Below are 20,449 nucleotides of genomic sequence, written 5' to 3' on the forward strand. Positions count from 1 at the left end.
GTGTGACCAGCCTGCAGCTTCTCAAAACATGCCGCATTACATGCACCTGCAAAGTAAAAATACCAAAATAATACCACTCATACTTGCCGAATTATCAAAATGCTGAATAGACGCTATAAATTATATAACTAAACATTTCTATTAATAATTTATTTATTATTTTATATTATATTCATTATTTGATGCTTATCCAATTAAATTTGTGTTTTAAATATATTATATTTTGAATCTGCATTAACGCAATTTGGAGCAGGGCTGCAGCACAGTTGAATCAGCTGTTTGCGGCTTGCACATACCAGGGCAGCGCAATAACAGTTCAACGCCTATAAACAAAAAACAGCAATTTTGTGTTGAAAATTTAAATAAAACGTTACCGTAGTGTTAATAATAAGCAAATTAAATATTTTTAGCATTCGTTATAGACATGTTTCTAGTAAAACCCTTAGAAATCAATTAAGAACCCATGAAAACACAGAAATAGTTGTTGAACAATGAATAATTTTGAAACTGACGGTTGGGATGCAAATGAAACAGTTGCATTGATTGCAACTATTAAATCCATCAAGGATCAACACGAAAATGGCACCAGACTCCGTATGGATTGGCAGCAAGTGGCGCAGGAAATGGCAAACTGCTTAAGTGCCCACAATCAGGAGCGCAGCATTCCCCAATTGCGGCAACGATATCAGAAATTGCGAAATGATTATTTTACAGCTCGCTATCGCAATCGTTCCTGTCCCTACTTTAATCTATTACACGATTTGTTTCAAAACGAGCTTTCGCCGGAGCACGACGAATCCGCGGAAGAAGAGAACGAGGAACCGCAGCAACAGAAGCACATAGAGGACGACGAAATGGAGCAAAAATATGCCAACACGTTGCAGCTGGAACGTAAGTAGTCTGTTACTCTGTAGTCGGTAGCTGGTGAAATTATTTCTATTTAATTCATTTTCCCTTGGCAATACGTTTCTTAATTTTGTTGTTGGCATCATTTATTGGAAGCAAGTGAATGGGGTGAAATGAGGTACTCATATTAGGGATACTGAAAAAGTTACCCATGAGTTTTTCAAGAATGGTAGAAGATTTACTTTAATTTTAAGTGCATTTACTTTATTTTCATTTGCTAACCAATAAAGGATGTTTACTTCTTTTAGAAAATACTGAATAATAATATAATTAAACTAAACACCAGCTTTATTCATTTACTTGCCGCATAGTTGACGATGACAGTCCAAATGGCACGACGGGATTGGCGGCTAAGCAGCCACTGCGTTGCAAGTGGGCGGAGGGCGAACTTGAAGCATTTCTTCATATCATAACCAAACATAAGCTCCAAACTCCTCTGCTGCGGAAGCGTAATGCGAAAGTCTTTAAGCTCATCGCCAGGGAAATGGCCAAGCGTAATTTCCTAAAGCGACCGGAGCAGCTGCGTATTAAGTATCATCAGCTGAGGCGACAGTATGCCAAGGCCAAGAATGGAGGCGAACCCTTTGAGCATTTTGCGGAGATGGAGGCGTTGCTCAACGATTCGTTGCAAGAGCCGCAGCAGGAGGAGAGCGATGAAATGGATAGCGATACCGTAGACAGCGGCGAGGAGGAAGATGGCGAGGCTCCATTGTTGGCCACAGGAAGCGACTCAGAAGGTAGCATTCAATTTAAATCCTCGAAATGCATTCATTTACCAATTTCTCATATTTCCAGGCGCTGTTGTTGCATCGCTGCCATCGAGCACGCGTTGCAAGTGGACCGAACAGGAGGTGGACATTTTTCTAGACACGATTAGCAGCCTCGGACTGCAGTCGGCACTGTTGCGCAAACGCAATGCCAAAATCTTTAAGCTACTATCTAAGGAACTGACCAAACGTTCCATTGATAAACCGGCCGAGAAGCTGCGCATCAAATATCAACAGCTACGGCGACAATACAACAAAGCCAAGAATGGCGGCGAATCTTTCGAGCACTTTGAAGCAATGCATCAGCTGCTGAATCCCAAGACTGAGCCCCAGGAGGCAAATGGCGAAGGGAATCTAAGCAGCGGCTCAGAGAGCGATTTCATGGACAGCGATGACAACGATGCGGACAACTCTTCGAGACGTGGACGTGAGTCAACTCAAGGCGTTAATCTATTGTAGTTGTTTAATGTTTGTGCTTTACAGGTCATCCGGATAGTTATTACTGGACTGATGAGGAAGTGGATGCATTTCTGACCATCATAAAGCAACAGAATCTATTTCGTGCACTCGACGGCTCCAAAAAGCGAAATTTCAAGATTCTCACCTACATTTCAAACATAATGGCAAAGCAATCGTATAAGCGAACGCCACATCAGTTGCGCAACAAGCTGCGACTATTGATGCGACGCCATCGCGAGGTGCTAAAAGATGGTCTGAAAAATGTTCGAATGCTGCCACGACACTACGAAATGCTTGACGATCTCATGCAAAAAAAGCGCACAGCCAAAGCAGTTGTGACCCCGGAAGAAGATGCCATCAAAGCGTCACCGAAAACAGCTCCCATCATGGAGGAAAGCGATAGCGACGTCTCCAGCTCCGGTTCCACCTGTGATTTGTTGCGTGCGGCAGCTGAAAGCGATGATGGTGAAGATGCTTTGGAATTGGCATCAGATCCAACGCCACTTGAGGTGCTGACCAGCATCAATGAGGGGCAAAAGCAGTTGATGAATATGCTGACCACATCGCAGGAGAATTTCCTGCGGCAACAGCGTGAAATGCAAACGCAATTCCTGCACCAAATGTCGAGCATTATGCGGCAGGAACGTGAGGCAACATTCCAGATGCTCAGAGAACTGTTGCAACCCAAATGAAAAACCCACAAGAAATAAAATACTATAATGAACTTGTTTCAAGCTTCTAAAACTTTTATTAAATTGAATTTGAAGTTATTTGCAAAAATTTGTCATTATTTATCTGTGTGAGATTCTGTTGTAATGTATTTTTGTGTGTGTTCGAGTGTATAATTTATTTATTTTCATTTAATTTTGTTTTGTATTTTTTTTTTACCTAAGTTGCCTTTATGCGTTCATGTTTTGTCAATGCAATTCATTATGAATTTCATTTGTTTATCATATTTTTTAAATTATTAACTATTTAAATATTTATATTGTATATGTAATTTTGAGAGCTTTTTTTGTATTTGATATGCTACATTTGGGTTTTTTATATTTTCGTTTTTCATTTTCCTTTTTTTTTTTAGATTAAGTTAATGTATTTAATTTGTTGTCTTTAACATTAAGCTTGTAATTTTAAAGTTGATTTGTATTCGTATTTCTTTTTATTTTAGTTTCGATTTTGGTTTTGTCTTCTCACAACAACTAAGCAAGCTCATCATAAAATATGTTGCATCCAAAAAAATACACGTATTTTTATTGCATAATGTCTAGATAAAATAAATATAAATATAAAAAAATGATAAATATTGCGTACGTATTTTGTTGTATATTTTTGATAATTTCTCTCCAATAGTTTAACTAAAAACTCAATAAAATCGAAAACAATTCATGTGTAATTAAGTTATCTATGAATGTGTATTTGCATATTTTACGCTCAGGCACAAAGTGTAAATTACAAATATTTCAATATTACTCTGCAATATTTATTTTCATTTGTTTTTTTTTTTTTATTTTTCTGGTTTTATGTAATATTTTGGTTTTTATTTAATTTTTGTTTTTGTTATCATTATTATGATAAAAACAGAAACTAGACAAAATCGAACGGCGTTTTCAAGTAATTAGTACTAAGTATTATTTAATTTATTTGTATATTGTTTAAGAAACATAAGTTCATATTTCGTATAGGTAGCGGTGTTTTCGTTTATCTCAATTCTTTGCTTATTTATTTATATCATTTAGTTTGGTTTTTTTGTTTTTTTTTGGTTTTTTGTGTTTTTAAATTTCGTTAATTTGTCTCTTAGAGCACGGCTCGGCTAAAGTCTACTTTCAGGCAGCGTTCGAATCTGCTCTGGTCACACTGTCGCTGCTGCTGCTGCTGCCGCTGCTGGCGGCTAAAGCTTTGCTTGAGTTGGCGGCTGAGGCTGCTGCTGCTGCGCTGCTGCTGCTTCTTGTGATGCTGTGTCTTTTTTGTTTTGTGGTATTTTATACGTAGTTTATAACAACAATAACAGTGTTCTTGTATATGTATGTGTTTCGACTCTTTCGCTCTTATTTTGTTTTTGGTATTAATGTGTATGTATGTATGTATGTCTAAGTTTAACGGTGTATGTGTGTCTAATGTGTAGAAATTTTAACAATCTAAGAGCTAATCGGCTCGGGCAGTGGATTCTCAGTGATGCGTATCTTGTTGCTTTGTGTGCCATAGTAGAGAGTGCCGGATGTATCAGTAGTGACGTAAGCCCGATTGCCATTCCCATTGCCGTTCTCTACATCCTGATCCTCTTCGCTTGTTGGGCCATTTGCATTGTTGTCGCCGCTGCCGCCATTGCTGCTGCTGCAATTGATGGCCGTCTCTCTCAGACGATTGCCGACACGCATGCTCAACTGTCGCTGGCGGTCTCGCTCGCGCTCCTGGGCAGCCTGCAGTTGTTCCTCCCGAAAGTTGGCAAAGAATATCGATGAGTATGTGTGATATTTGGTACCGCACGGAGAGCTAGCAGGCGTCGACAGCGGCGTTGCTGTTGTTGTTTTGCAGTCGCAGTCGAAATTGAAGTCGAAGTTGATATCGGAGTTGTAGTTGTAGTTGCAGTGTTGTAGTTGTAGTAGTAGTATATATTTTTGTGGAGGGGGGAAGGTAGTAGTAGTTTGGCTTTTGTTATTTACGTTACGTTACTTTTGAGCATGTTAGTTGTAGTAGTAGTAGTAGTTTGTAGTTGTTGTTGTTGTTATTGTTGTTCATTTTTTGATGAGTGTTTTATACACTTTCTAAGGATTTGCTGCTGTTTTCATGTTTTCGTTTTAGCGTGTATTCTATGTATGCGTGTGTGTGTGGGTGTCATTGTGTCTGTGTGTGTATGTGTGTGAGTGTGGGTGGGGTGGGTGCATTGATGATGTAGCTTTGGCCATTGTTTGTCACTGGATGTTGCTGTAATTTGCGGCTGTTGTTCTTGTTGTTGTTGTTGTTCTTATTGTCGTTCTAGCAGCTAATGGAGCTTTTGATGATGATGGCGAGACGTTTAGCGAGTATGAGAGTTTATGTTGATGATGAGAGAGGCGAGAGCGCTGCATGCACTTAATTGATTGGTGTGAAGAGGGCGCCACTTGTCGTCGGCTGCTGTGAAGAGACAGAGACTCGAAACCACAAAACAATAACAGAGAGCGGATTTGTGCTTTTTCATTTTGTTTTGGTTTTTTGATTACTTAGGTTTTTTGTTTTGTTTTTGCCCAGCTCAAAATGATTCGGAATATGGAAATCGTTGACTGTTCGTTTTTTATTGAGAATTCAAATACACAACAAAAGCTTACAATTTGTGAAATTTTTGCATAGCTCCATATAAGATAATATATATATATAGTTGGTATATATGTATATCTTTATATATTTTTTTTTGTCCTTTTTATATATAGCATTGTCATGTATGTATGTATATTTGTATATGTTAAGTATAAATATTAACTTATTGCTTTAATACAATTACGCTTTTCCTGTGTGTGGCTTTGTATTTTGTGTGTGTGTATGTGTGGGCGTGTGTATCTGTGAGTCAAAGCAACGAACACACCCAAGTACAGCTTAGCTCTTGAGGCTTAAACATAAAAATAAAGGATCCACAAAATAAAATGAGATTATAAGCATATGCTTTTATTTATAATATTTATCTTATAAACTGTTCTACTAATACATACCACAAATACAAAATATCTAATAATAATATTAATATGGTAAATAATTGATAACAGAAGCAACAATCATAAAGCGAAAGAAATCATAGAAATCACAGTAAACAAAAAAGCGCCATCAAAGCTAAAGCTCCAACTTGTTGCTCTTTCTATGCGTTTTGCTCTCTGTGGTGTCTGCGTGTGTATGTGTATGCAGTGTGTTTTGTATTTGTGTTGGTCTCAGCGTGCTGTGCTTTCATCTTTGTCTCTGTGTCTTCCAATTTGCTCTCACTCGTTTGCCCACGCCCAACTCCAATTCCAACTCCAATTGGGAGGCGCACTGCTCTCATTGCACGCAAAGCTCAATTTGCGTGGAACTGCTCCGACTGGCCGTTGAGATTTTGCGTGCCAACTTTTGCAGTGTGCCAACAGCTACGCACATTTGTAATTTATTTGGTTTGGTTTTGTTTCATTTCAAATATTTTGCGTGTAAATAAACAAATCAAATTAAACATCAAATTAAATAAATATGTTTGCAAGTATAAGTATATTGGTATAGATCAAATTATAAGTGTCGTTGTAAGTGTAAGTATGTGTCTTGTAAAATTAAATCATATTCTAGCATTAAAAAGCGTCTAGTGCAGGACAGAGATAGAGAGAACAATAGAGAGCAACTGCTGTACTATGGGTAGACTATAGTATACAACTCATAAGCAAATACTACGTGTAGGTTTTCGTTTTTGTTTCTTACTTTCAGCTGAAAGCTATACTTACACCCACACGCACACTTCCGCAACACGCACTCGTCAGAGCAATTTTTGATGCAGGCTTCAAAAAGCTCCGAGTTTCACACATAAAAAAAACAAGTGCGAGTGCATGTGCACATACACATGTATGTTGAGTGTGTGTGCGTGCGAGTTGGTTTAGGTGTGTCTGTATGTGAGAGAGACAGTGCTAAGCATTTACTAACATTTGTATATGTATGTATTATTTTGAATTATTGTATTTAATTAATTATCTAAATGCATTTCAATTATATTTCATGTTTTGTTTTTCCAGCTTCTACTGCGGTTTCTCGGAAACTATTTTGCGGGTATGTGTGTTATATGTTTGTATGTGTGTGTAGGTGTGTACAAATATACATACCATATATTTAAATAGTTTTGATTTTTGATTGTTTTTTTTTATTATTGTTGCGCATAGATTGCATAAGTTGTTGCATTGGATTGTTAACATGTTCAATTTGGTAAGAGAGAATAATCAATTTGAGAAACGAAAAAAGAAAGTTTTCAGAATTCGCATGAACATTGTCACAAAAAGTAAAAATTAAATGAATTTCGAAATGCAGTCGAAGATTGAGGTTAGTTACGGCGCCCAGTGTTTGCAAGAAATTGACATAGTGTGTGTGTGTGTGTGTGCATATTATGGTTAGTTAAATGGATGCAAATGACAAGAGGCAGGCGATAGGATGTTTCGGCCAGGCGTATTATAATTTCGATTTTGATTGATTCGATTTTGGTATTGTGGTGGGTTATAGATGTTTTGAGGGGGCAGGAGAGGGGTTTATATATTGTTTTGTTGTTTTTGTTATTGTTGTATGTTGTTTAGCAAAAAACAAGCAGTTTGGAGAAAGGAAAAAGAAATGAAAAACAAAGTAATGAACATATTGAAATATTTTTGTTTGTTTTGGTTTTTTTGTTGTTGTGGTTTTTTTGTTGTTGTCGATGCGAAAATGCATTTGGTTCATATTATTGGGGTTTTGGGTTTGAATTTCATATCGAATTTTGCAGTTCTCATTGGGTTTTTTTTTTTAATTTTTTTTTTGGGACCCTCTTTTGCATTATGCAGAGGAACGACCTGGCAAACTCTTTATAACGAAGGGAGGGGGATGGAAATTCAATTATATGCGCATATAAGAAAGTAAACACTTGATTTTTCAACAACATTGTTCGAATTTTCAATTTTTATTTTTATTTAAATAATTTATTTTATTTTTGGTTTTTGTTTTCAATGCGTACAAATATTTTGGCTAACAACATAAATAGAATTTCGTTTATTTTTGTTTCTTTTTGATTTTCTTTGCCAATTCATAATACTATATATAAAATTTTGCACAATTCGCATGATTTTTAATGTTTAATTTCTTGTATTGAATTTAATGTCGATTGCTTGTCGAAAGCGGTTGAAAAGCTTTACTTCTTTTTATCTTCAATATATGAAAACATTAGGCATTAGGCTAAATAGTAATATTAACTTGGGGGAGTAGAAAGGCGACTCTGTGTAAACTCTATAAAGATCTAGACTCTAGACTAGTTTTTTTCTTTACGGTCAGCTGGTTTATCGATTAGTACTATATGATGAGAAATGGTTTTAGTTATTTTGCTTGGCAGTCTTGAACTAGAATACTTGCGTCTAGAATACTGAATTGATTTGATTTTGTAATTGAATGGAACTGAACTGATTTGGGGCTAACTTAGAATAGATAGACAGACAAGAGATAGAGACAGAGAGGTAGTTTAACATTTCAACTGTTTTTCCTCATTCGATTGTGTTCCAATTGATGGGTGTTACTCGAAATTCGACTAAAGTAGTAGCAGGTAGGTTGAAATAGTAGTAGGTGGTAAGTAGGTTGTTGATTTTGATTGATTTTTCATATTTAAGTTTTTTTTGTAGAGTAGAGTTGTAGCAGAGAAGTTGAGGTTCAGTTGTTCAGTGTGTGCAGTGTTCTAACACTTACCATAGCCCTCGCCTTGCAAGAACAGCCGAAAGGCTTCAGCCAACTTGGCCGGTTGTTCCTCCAGCACCATGGCGCAATCGGAGATCTGCAGTAGATGAAATATTAAATATAATTAAAGTATTTGTAGATTATTGAGAATTTCATGTCAGAGACCTTCATCCACGATGAGTTTGTTGGATCCAAGCGTCCATTGAATGTCACAGTGTCATCGACATGAGGCGACAACGAACCGGTTATGTTAATAACTGGCATTTTCAGTGTGGTGGCTGCCGTCTCAGCACCTGGAGTGCCAGGTGGTGTGCGTGCCAAATGCAAATCGTTGCGATGAATGTACGCATTGATCAACATGGCCAGATTAGTGGGATTGACGCCACGCTCAAAGTGCTGCTTGTACATCTGCACCAGATCATGATTGCGCTCCTCGGGATTGCGGCCGAAGTGATGCCACATCAGGTAATCGATGACACCCTGTGTCATGCCCTTGGTGCGCAAGAAGCGCGCATTGAAACTCTGATAGCCCCACTCAATCCAGCCCGATTGCGTTGACACGCAATTAATCAGACAAAGAGCGCCCACCTTATCCGGATGCCCATGGGCGAAACGTGCCAGGATATTGGCTCCAGCGCCAACGCCAAAACCAATCACCGACTTGAGTCCAAAATGCGACAGCACAAAGAGCAACTGTGCGGCCAGCTCATCCATGGTTGGGTACACATAGCTGAAATAGACACAAAATACAATAAGTCTCGTTGAAATATTGCCACAATAAAGTTGGCCATTGAGTGTGCTTGACAAGGACAGATAGATGGGACGAATACAGAAATTTAATGAAAATAGACAGATTTTGGTAAACTGCTACGAACGAAGAAATTCCATTTTAATATTTCATATTTTATAAATTATACTTTGCCTTCAAATAAATAAACAAATTATGGAAACACTACAAAAAAATTAAATTTTAATTGTATTCCTAATATGTGGTTTACGAAAAAATATATATTTTTTTTTGGTGTTCACACGAATTTGTTCTTAAAACAGAAAGCTAAAAAACCGCTAAAATTCTAAAGTAAAGCGAAGGTTATTTTTTTTTGGTATATCGACTTTGTACTACACTTAAAATATACCATAGAGCACAAAATATACTAGATTCTCAGACAATTGCAGTAGGTGCTTTTTTGCCAGACAAAAGTAATTCTTAAATAACTTTTACATATTTTATCTGAGCGCAATCAGAAATCATAAATACTGTAGTTACTATTATTTTATATAGCAAAATTCGGGTTTAACTTTAAAAATACGCTTGTTAATCGATTTGAGAAGCAGATGTGGGTGTGACATTAATAACTATAGTCTGTGATTACGATCAGATAAAAATTGTCGAAGTTATTAAAGAAATACTTTTGTATGGGCAAAAATCTATCTATTTCGTCTTCTATGCTTTGGCTGGCAATCTGGTATATTTTGAATTCTATAGCATATATCCAAATATACTATTTGGTATTTTTGTACTTCTGTGGCATAATATTTTGGTATATTTTAAGAATACCGCAATATTTTGCTTTTATTCAAAATGGGTAGCGGGTAGCTTTCCTACTTGTTTTCTATTAATATATGTAAAATCTCTTATTTTTAAATTTACTTTATCTAAAACTTTAGTCGATATTAAGTATATTTCACCAGTGAGTTTAAATAAGAGAAATAAATTTATGAGTTTTTTTTCTTCAAAATTCGTAGGAAATTTTAGAAATACACTAAGAGGGAATCTGAGAGACATATTTCAGTAAGATTTTACTACGCTAAATGGGATCATCTCAATTTGTACTTACTCCTCTGGTAATGTAGGTGCACCCTCCTCCTGACCGGGTGCTGTTACATGGTACACACAGAAGTTTTCTAGCAGTCCTCGCATAACTGGATAGTTGAAGAAACCAGCAAAGCTGGTGGCATCTATTCCAACAACAGAAAAGATGTCAAAAAAAAAACTAATTAATTAATAACTCTGAAGACTTACAGTTGAGTCCCAAATCGTGGTAAGTCACTATGGCCGGCTTTGAGGTGTCACCCTGTATGGCAACGTGTATGTCGCCCTTGTCTGTGGGCACACGTCGCTGGTCGCATGCCTCCAATATGGAGCCGCGTGCATTGGGGAATTGCAACTGCACCGAACGCAGTTCGATATCATCCATGGGATCAACGGGCATGGTGCTATAGAGAGATACGATTAAAATGCACTTTTAGTTTAATGATTCACGAGGTGGTTGAGCTAATCTATTTGTAGATATTAGTTTTGTTGGGTGTTTCATTATTTCTTTTGATTTAAAGTGGGGTCACACACTTATAAACTTGCATCCGGCGGTCGGTTGTTCAGTGCTATGCATCCAGTTTTTTTTGTTGTTGTTTGATTTTTTATTACAAATACTTTTTATGCAGAGTTCGAGTCTAAAGGCTACAAAAATGAGTTGTTACGCGTTACGCGGCTAAATATGTCTAAAGGCTAAAATTAAGTACTAAATTACAAGTTGCAAAAAAGAAACTTAGGATTTGTAAAATAAAAAAAAAAACTATATATATATATATATTTATAGATATACGAGGTAGTATGTATGTAATGTATATATAATAAGTACTTTATATGCAATATAATATATATTTAAGTAGTTGTTCAACATTCAAGTTATGTACGAGATGCGTTTTGAGAGACGGGCGGATGCGATTTGTTTCTCATTATTTTTTGTTGGTTGTTGTTGTTGTTATTGTTAGGATTTGTTCAGTCTATGCAAAAATACTTACAAATAACAAATCAAAATGTAATGCCAACAAGTCTAATGTGAGTTAGGTAAATTATAATCATTATAAGGGGAACAAAAAAAAAAACAAAAAAAATACTTAAGAACTTGTGTAACTTGAGTTTCGTGTGGAAAAGTGGTTTTTGGGGGCATTACGCGGCAAATGCATATCTTACATGAGAGACGGAGGAGATCAAATACGGTTCGATTCGGAACGAATAGCTGTTGCTCTTTACATTCATATAATTTTTTTTTTTTTTTTTTGATTCTCTGTTGAGTTGAATTTGTTGTTGTGGTTGTTTTGTTGGCTTACCCAAGCAGATGTGCCTCCTCGGCAGTGTGTGTTGGTGCTGATGGCATCTTGGTGTTCAGTGTCTTACCAGTTTTGTCACGGTCTCTGAAATAAATACTATGAGCATGCAAGCAAAAAACCGAAAACACAAAAATCGAGAGGCAATTTGCTTATAAAATATAGATACAAAAGTAACAACCCAAAACTCTTTTTATTTTTCCCAATTTTTTTTGTTTTGTACAGTTTTTCTATCTTTTCTTTTTGTGTGTGTGAAAAATCGCAAAAATATGTGAGACTAATACACACTAAATATGTATTGTTTTGGAGTACAAAGTTTTGTAGTTTTTGTGTGATTCATAGATATAATATGTATTTTTTTTTCTTTGTAATTGCAAATTGAGAAATTCAGAATATGTAGTTGAGTTTTAGGCTGCTGATAATGTGAAATGACTATGGGAATGCCATTGATGGAAGGTAAAAATAGTTGAGAATGAAAAAGGATGAGGATGAGAGTAGAACACGAGTGCTCGGCTATGTACAACAGTAAACAGTTTTCACGTTACGTAAACTTAAATAAATGAGTCACGCAATGTCATTCGGGGTAAATGTCGATGTCGATGTCGACGACGACGACGTCGACAACAAACAACTGGCGCCAGAAATATGAGCTGTCATGAACCCTTCCTGCTTCCCTTCAACTAATTTGGCCGACTAACGTTAAATGTGGACTAGACCATGTGTCTAGGTAATTTGGCTACCAGCAACTCAGCGTTTTGGCCATTCGCTAAGTAATTATGTGACCCGTATACACACACACACACACACATTATTCTTTCAGCTGTCTATGCTCAAAAAAGCAGCTCAATTAGTTTATGCTCCTTTGGGGCTGATTAACCTCTAATATATTATCCTATGCAACAGCATACGCATAATATTTCGCACTAATGGAAGAAAACTTTTGGGGGGCATAAAACTTGTAGTACTAAATACATACATCTTCTTGGAGGGTTACTCTTGAAATTTTAATGAAAAGTGGCGATGTTGTTGCGGCTGCTAACGCAGGGGAGCACTAGAGAATTTAATTGCACTTATAAATAGCAGGAACCTCAATTAACTCGACACAGTTTAAAACTATTAAAACGACACTCAATGTGCGTTTCTAGGCTTAACACCGCCCACTCAACAACTTCTGAACATATACCATTAAAAGCATTTTGCAGTATATTTGTGTTTCTTTTCTTTTCATATACTTCTTGGGCTGCTGATTTGAAAGCGCATGGCGCTAGACTTTGTGAAACGGTCAGCAACTAACCGGTTATGTCCGGTTTAACCCAAACGGAACAGAACAGAACTTGAGAAACGGGCACAGCGTAAAAGTGCAATGACTGAGAAGTGTGTAAACAGAGCTTAAACTTGTGATCAGCTTTAAAAAGGCGTACAATAACAACGCACACACACACACACCCACACACATTTTACATGCACACATGCACTTGTTTGCGTTTGCATTTAATTGAGCTGAACAACAAATCTGTGTGTGTGTGTCTGAGCGTGGGCTATGTTGCCGTAAAGGAAGTATTAATTAAAGAACTTGATGAACGACGAACGAACATTCGTAATCAACATAAATAATAATTGTGTAAATATGACGACTCTCACTGACAGAAATAGAACAAAAATGGATCGCAGTTAGCGATTGACTAAATTGCGGTTCTTAGTCGTCGTATTTCTTGTCTGGTTGTTTACGTTTATATTGCATTACTTATGCACTTGCTTCTTCATGTTTTCGTGGTGTATTGACAAAACTGCAGGCGGCCTCTGACCTTGAGCCAATGCCTAGGCTACAAACGAAACTCGAAAGAAAGTTGCCCCATGTGTTTTTGTAGTGTGCGGGATATGTCGAATTGGTGATGTAACTGAGATAGCGAAAAGTGAGCAATATGTACACTATATACATACATATATAACTTGTACTAATTATATATGTACACATAAAGAATATATGTATATTATGTTTCAATATTAAGTTGTGGGCACACTTTGTTCACTTTGGGCACAAATCAGATTTAATGCAAAATGCTTTAACAAACACAAAAAGCTCTCACGCACATGCAAACGCAATTAAGTTGTGCTTTAAGTTAATGGTAAAGTTTCGTTTCGTTTTCTCAGCTTAACTTTTGCAGTGCAACAAACAAGGACAACATCAATAAAAGCAAATAAGAGAATACGGTATTGTAAGTATATTTCAAAAGTTTCGTTTGTTGTGCTCTTTTCGTCTGCCGTCTTCTAGTTTATGTTTCGTCTACTTATTCTTCATCGTGTAGTTGTAGTTGTTGTTGTTTTGCACTTACCTGGCACCACCACCAACAATGACTGGCTGCCGCTGCTCCATGCGTACCAGCTCTTCGCTATCGCCGGGCGATGATTTGATCGCCTGACCAATTGCACGCTTAACGCTCTCAAACACGGAGGTGGGCGAAGCTGCCTGTGGTTCTGTGGTGGATTGATAGATGGCGCTGCCATTGCCATTGCCATTCATAGCTGGCAGCGATACATAGCCGCCCTCTGCTTGCGGCATTTTGTTTTTTTCTTGTTCTTCTTTTCTTACTATATGTATGTGTGCTTTCTTTCGACTTTCATACGCTTTTTAAGTAAGTGTGTCTATCTGTCACTCTCACTCTCACACTCACGCAAATACTTAGCCTGCTTAGTTTTCTTTCAAATTGTATTTAATTTATTCTTCGAGTGTGCGGGTGTGTGCTGCTGTGTGTGAGTGTGTGTGTGTGAGAGTGAGTAAGTTCATGCAAATTGCGTGCGCCATGTATGTGTGTTTTTGTGTGTGCATTATGTTTTTATGTTGTTGATTATTTTCAATTAAAATCATAATACGACAATGCGTTTGCATTGTTTTGTTTCGTTTTGTTTGTTTTTGCATTTATCACGTGATTCATCAGCAGCGCAGGCAGCGAGCAGCAGTTGTTGACATATTGTATAATAGATATATATGTATGTATGCGTTGTACATTTACAAATGTTATTATCCATTCGTCAGTGTAGCAGCAGCAGTCACAATAAACATAAATTAAATAAATTAAAAAAAACAGAGAGAAAGAGAGAAATAAATTATAATATAACTGAAAACAAGAAACAAAAGCTCAAATAACAAATGTAACATGTAATCAGCACCGAATTAGTAGCTACCCTTCACACACCATCTCCTCATCATCATCATCATCCATTCACCATAGAAGTTTTGAGCATAGAGCTTTTCAACTGTTAAGTGTCAACATAGCATAACATAGTGACTGCTGTTAACAGCGGCTTAACATAATTTCATGGTCCAATAAGACCAAGAGTTTGAATATGAATACTGCCAGTGTAAGGGACGTATAATGAATACATTATGAATGACATAAAGCATACACCTCATTTGGTTAATAAGCGTGGGAGAAGCATGTGCATGAAAAACAACGAGAGCAGTAGCAACAATAGCAAAAGCAACAACTACGATAGCAAAAAACAAAATCGTATTCGGCGTCAAAGTTCGTACTCGAAACAAGATATGCAGGCCAAAAGCAAAGCACACACATACATTCACACACACACGTGGCAAGCAACCGCAGCACTCAGCAGTAGCAGTAGCAGCAAGCAACACTCTCGTCTCTGGTTTCCCCCCTTCACCCCGTTCATGGTTACATGTGCATTACATTAACCCAGTTCCAGTTTTATGCGGTTCATCTAAGGGTCTCTCATTTTAGGGCTGCCCCGTGTTCTCTATGTGGCATGCCCCCAGCCATCAGCACCGAGTTGAGCTTGCCACATGGAATTTTGCACAGTTTGCACTTCAGCGGGAAGCTGATTAAGTGCGTCACCGAAATTCCAAACACTTGAAAAAGAACGAACAGCAAAGCGATATCAAAAGCCACAAACGATGACGCAAACTTCTAGATACGAGTTTGGCTTTAGAATGGAAATATAATAACAATAAAATACAAATAAGCAAAACTTTAGAAGTATAGTTTTTGGTTTTTGCGTCGCAATATTGGTAGGCAAATTGAACGTAGGTCAAGTCAGTGAGTGCCACGGGGCGTATGTGTAATATGAGTAAAGCCATCAAACAACTGGGCTGGGCAAGTGTCCAAATGGCAAATATCTGTGGACTCGCTCTATATGGTATATACTATACTATATATATAGTAAGTATACCCCTGTCATTTTACAGTTTGTTATCTATTTATTATGCAAAACTAACGACGTCGTTTCCCCACTTTGTTCACATGCTGCTGCGCTTTGTACTGCATAAATTTATAATATTAGCAATAAAGAAAAACCTTTTTACATAAACTCAGAGCGAAACGCATATTAAACTCAAAGCAAATGTTGGAAAAAAGCAAAACGTTGATTGTATCGTTTGACGAGCACTTGAGCAAACCGCCTTGATAAATAATCATAAATAAAGAAGAAGAATACACTCTATCTTAAAGATTGTATAGTTGTTTAATTCAGTTTAAAAATAGATTAAAAAGAAATGCTTGTAGACTACAGTTGCTGTATTCCGTGAATATATTATTCTCTTAGAAATCGAATCTCTAACAACCTTATTTTATCATCAGTTTATTCGTATATTCTCTGAAACTATTGCGCACTTAGTATTTTAAAAAAATTAATAAGCAACACCTTTAGGCATTAATTTATTATAAGGTATACAATATATAGTTATTATCTCTAGTCAAGCGTGACTCACAGCCATATCACTAATCTCACTTAAGTTTTTCTTTATCTGTTATCGCATCTTGAAAGTCGCGAGTAATTTCACGCACCTTTCTTAAGAGCACGAATTGAATCTGATACGAAATAAATTACTATAATTGCAGTTTATCAAATTATTTGCGCACTTAACTTTGACCTTTTCATGTGACCTGAATTATGGGCGCCCGTTGAAGTGCAAAATTCATTTACGAAACAATAAAATGATGATATAATGTCGGTCTGTTTTGTTCTCCACTCAAATATATATATTCACCTGGTCATAAAGAAACACCTTTGTCTGTATGTGTGTGTGTGTCAGGATGGGACTAGCATTTGCATATAATTGAAGACTACAGTTATAGTATGTAAGTAAAGTGGGCGAAACTGGGGCAAGTCTAGCTACAATTCCAATTCCAATACCAATTCCGATAATTGCCCAGCAGCAGCACCAAAATGTGCCATTTATGGCGAATTATTCATAATTACAAATTGACGAAGAGCGGCAGAAGAGTGAAAACATTGCAATAGAAGAAAGAGCAAAATCTGCTACATGAAGCAACGAAGGTGGCACAAATACACTGAAAAAAGATATTCCATATATATCACTGATGAAGAAGTATATAAAGAAATTTGAGTTCACTTTACAAAAAATCTCATTTATTTTACGAAATTCCATTTATCTTTTTTTTTTTTTGGTATATCACAGCTGAATAAGAAGTACTAAAAAAAGAACTATCATTTATTTTTTGTTAGGTTTTATGATTCCTTATTTTTGAACTATAATCTTTGAAAAGATGACTTTCTGGCAATTATTTGATACCTTTTAAAGTCTTGTTTGTTATGTGTGTTCTACGTTTCTAAGAAATATTTATTAGAAAAACGTATAAATATTAATATTATTTTTCATTGATAAAAAGTATAAATATTAATATTATTTTACATTAATTAAAAGTATAAATATTAATATTATTTTACTTTAATACTAATACTTAGACTTTTTTCTATGCTTTTAGATAAAGTTAAAGCGGTTAACTTCGAATTGGGTCATTGAGTAAATATTAATTAATACATTTAATTATAGTTAGAAGTCATTACTAATCTTGACATCGAATAAAGAAAGTCTTTGGCTGATTTCGCTTTGCCTTGAACTCGCCTTGGGTTTGATGCACCCCAAGAGCTACTTGGAAATTTCTTTCAGTGCCATTGGCGCAAATATCGACAATTTGGCAGGTCGCCTTGGTAACCGTTGGCAGGTCAACAGAGTAGTAATAACAAAACTACAAGGAAAAGCAATAGAATATCAAGATCTGAGCCTGACCGAAACGGAAATTGTGTTGGCCTGTGTCAATTGCAATTGCTCGAAAAGGACAATAAAATAATTCCACATAATTTATCAATAAATTCAAGGATCCCGCTGACTTATTGTCTCGCTAGTGTTTTGCTCTTGTTTGTGTTTGTTCGTGTGTCCTGTGTTTCAACAAATTGCAGCAGAGCGAACCCAATGAAATTATTAAAAACTAAGTGCTTTGGGGTAGCGAAACGTGGAAAGAAGGGGGGAAGAAGGAAGGAAGGCAGCCAAAGATGGCGACAACAAATCCTATAAATCCTGTCACGCTATATGCCAGCGAAGCCGCGAGGCTCACCGTACATTGCGAACGTCACACTCTCCCTCACTCACACACACACACACTCAGACTAACATAGAGGACGAAGAAGAACGTCAACAACAGCAGTTGATGTTATTGTAGTTCCTGCCATGTAGTTGTTGGCGGTACGGATGTCGGAATGTGTGTGAGAGTGCCAAAGGAGGCGGGGGTGGCGTGCAGGTTGCCTTACTGTTACGTGTTTGCAATCGATTTGAGAGTTACATAAAAACAGAGCAAAAGGGGAGCGAGATAGACCCACAGAGAGAGAGAGAGAGAGAGAAAAAGAGCGAAAGAGAGTGTGCACCTGGATAGCCTGAGAGTTGCGGGGTCGGGGAGGAAAGGAGAGCAAAGCAATTTGCTCACTTTAAATGGGGAAAAAAATAGAAAAGGAAAAGTTAGGTTAACTGACCTATGCGCATATAAAATATGCAGGCAAGTTAAACACCAATGTCAAATAAAAGCAATGGTTATTTATCTAAAGCGACTCGTCGGCAGTCGGCAGCGGCAGCGACGCCCGAGACTGTTAACTGTTAAACTGAATCCACAATGTGGAAAATGGCCGACCAGTGGAGCCGCAGGGGCAATAAAATTCAAACAAAACAAAGCAACAAAAACTGAAACTGAAACGTCGTTCGAAGGAGGTCGTTAAGAACGAAAGAGCGAGAGCGTGAGTGTTGAAGAGCGGAGGGCGAGTGTTTGAACATTTGTTGGCGTTACGTCAGAATCATTTGGGGCTTGTCAAAATTAACAGCACAAGGCAAATCAAAAAATAAAAGACAAAATAAAAAAATACTAAAAATTAGATGCATTAGTTGGATAGGTAAATGGGAGCATAGCATAACATAGGAGAATAACAGCAGCAGCAAGAACAACAACAATATTAACATTAACATGCCATGCAAAATTTAACAGACAACTGTTAACTACTGCTAAAAGCTCAAAAATATTATTTCAGCTGTGAGAGAGCTGAGTGTGCTAATTAAAAATGGATGCAAATGATAAATATGATGCAGCGCGTGTGGTTTGAGTTTTGATATGAGCGGAGAGAAGAGAAACGGGGGTCATAGTAATAGTAGTAGTGGTTGTTGTTATATTAGTGGTGAAGTTTCAGACAAACCAATTGTGAATAACCCACTAAAACAACAGCAACAACATCAGACAGCAATGAAAACTGTGACAGACAGTGGCAGGGATTGGTTGGTTGGTGTGGGGTCATCACGCGCCTAATCATTAGTGTTGGAGAGTGCATGTATACATACATATGTTACATGTGTCCGTGTGGGTGTGCGTGAGATATACCTCTGCCTGTCATTCTCTTGCATTTAGTTGTTGCTGTTGTCGTTTGTGATATTATCACTTTGCCTGTCTGCTAGGTTTTTTTTTGCATGTGTAGGTGTGCGTTTGAGTGCGAGTGTTTGTCTGCTTTGCTGGACACCAAAACTCACCTGACGCTCGTTGTGCTTCTGTTTTTCTTCTATTGGACGAACTTCCAGCAACGACAACAATAACAGCAACAGTAACTCAATTCAAATGGCTCGGCGGGGTGGATCGGGGTTTTTTGTTGCTGTTGTTGGCAGCACAATTTAATAATTACAACTTTGTGGAAATTTACTGCTGTTATTTCGAAATTTTCTTTGCAAAGTTCTCTTTTCCTATTTTCTTTTTGTACGTTCGTTCTTTACTATGTATGCATAAGTAGTTTACTAGCGCGCACAACAACAGCAGCAACAAGAATAAAAACGCTCGCGAGGCCTTCTTTCTATGAAAAAATCAATATTTGTTTTGGGTCGTTGAATTTTTCGCGTTTTACACTTGTGTAATTTCGTTAGATTCACTGTCGCGCACGCCAACAACACACACACAGTCACAATCACTATGCTGAAGCTGCATGGGGTTTACTTAAGCAGATTTCTGAACACTAATTCGATGTTGTTTGTCACAATAAGAACAAGTTGGGTTTTTGAATAACGTTCAACGCACAAAACTGCTTAGCAGCAACCAACTCTCTGTTCGATGGTACTCGCGACAGTGTGACCAATTTTGAAAACCACAAATTGTTGGCTTTCGGAGAATCGATTTTTTCACAGTGGAATGCAATTTAAATGTGGCGGTTGGTCGATAATCGAATGCTTCCACATGTTAAGAGCTAATAGTTAAATATTTTATTTATTTCCTATTAGCAGAATTTTGGAACTTGTATTGTTCTGTTGACTTGAACAATAAATTTAGAAATTAAGTACAAATTTTTATCGAATATTTAGTAGTGGACACCTCTACTTTGAAAGAGAGCGGCACAAGACATCAAATATGTGTAATATTCTGTATTAAGTATTTAATTTAATAAAGAAAGGTATGCTATTATATAAATAGAAAATCATTTAAAATATAATATCAATATTTAAATATTTTTCTGCTTTCAAATCAGTCACGCTTAAAAATTATCGTTTCGTTTCC

General features: G+C 36.9%; 2 protein-coding genes across 9 annotated transcripts; one reads left to right on the top strand and one right to left on the bottom strand.

Moving 5' to 3' along the window:
- The first annotated feature begins 310 nt into the window (after positions 1 to 310).
- Positions 311 to 2,902, top strand: LOC132788496 (uncharacterized). The gene is made up of 4 exons (XM_060795936.1): positions 311 to 891; positions 1,218 to 1,643; positions 1,702 to 2,100; positions 2,157 to 2,902. The coding sequence occupies exons 1-4, from the start codon at positions 492 to 494 to the stop codon at positions 2,822 to 2,824; spliced, it is 1,893 nt and encodes a 630-aa protein (XP_060651919.1). The 5' UTR covers positions 311 to 491; the 3' UTR covers positions 2,825 to 2,902.
- Positions 2,903 to 3,724: 822 nt separating this feature from the next.
- Positions 3,725 to 20,030, bottom strand: LOC132788497 (protein NDRG3). Of its 8 annotated transcripts, none has more exons than XM_060795937.1 (8): positions 19,441 to 20,029; positions 13,952 to 14,360; positions 11,622 to 11,705; positions 10,534 to 10,727; positions 10,349 to 10,469; positions 8,676 to 9,240; positions 8,523 to 8,607; positions 3,729 to 4,647 (listed from the first exon to the last, which is right to left on the bottom strand). In XM_060795937.1, the coding sequence occupies exons 2-8, from the start codon at positions 14,176 to 14,178 to the stop codon at positions 4,268 to 4,270; spliced, it is 1,656 nt and encodes a 551-aa protein (XP_060651920.1). In that variant the 5' UTR covers positions 14,179 to 14,360; positions 19,441 to 20,029; the 3' UTR covers positions 3,729 to 4,267. The 8 variants fall into 8 exon arrangements, with proteins under 8 accessions (XP_060651925.1, XP_060651922.1, XP_060651923.1 ...); XM_060795938.1 differs by having other exon boundaries at positions 13,952 to 14,363; XM_060795941.1 differs by lacking the exon at positions 3,729 to 4,647 and adding an exon at positions 5,525 to 6,217 and having other exon boundaries at positions 19,441 to 20,026.
- Positions 20,031 to 20,449: the final 419 nt, after the last annotated feature.

Source organism: Drosophila nasuta, chromosome 3 (genome assembly GCF_023558535.2).
Source record: "Drosophila nasuta strain 15112-1781.00 chromosome 3, ASM2355853v1, whole genome shotgun sequence".
Classification (NCBI taxonomy): domain Eukaryota; kingdom Metazoa; phylum Arthropoda; class Insecta; order Diptera; family Drosophilidae; genus Drosophila; species Drosophila nasuta.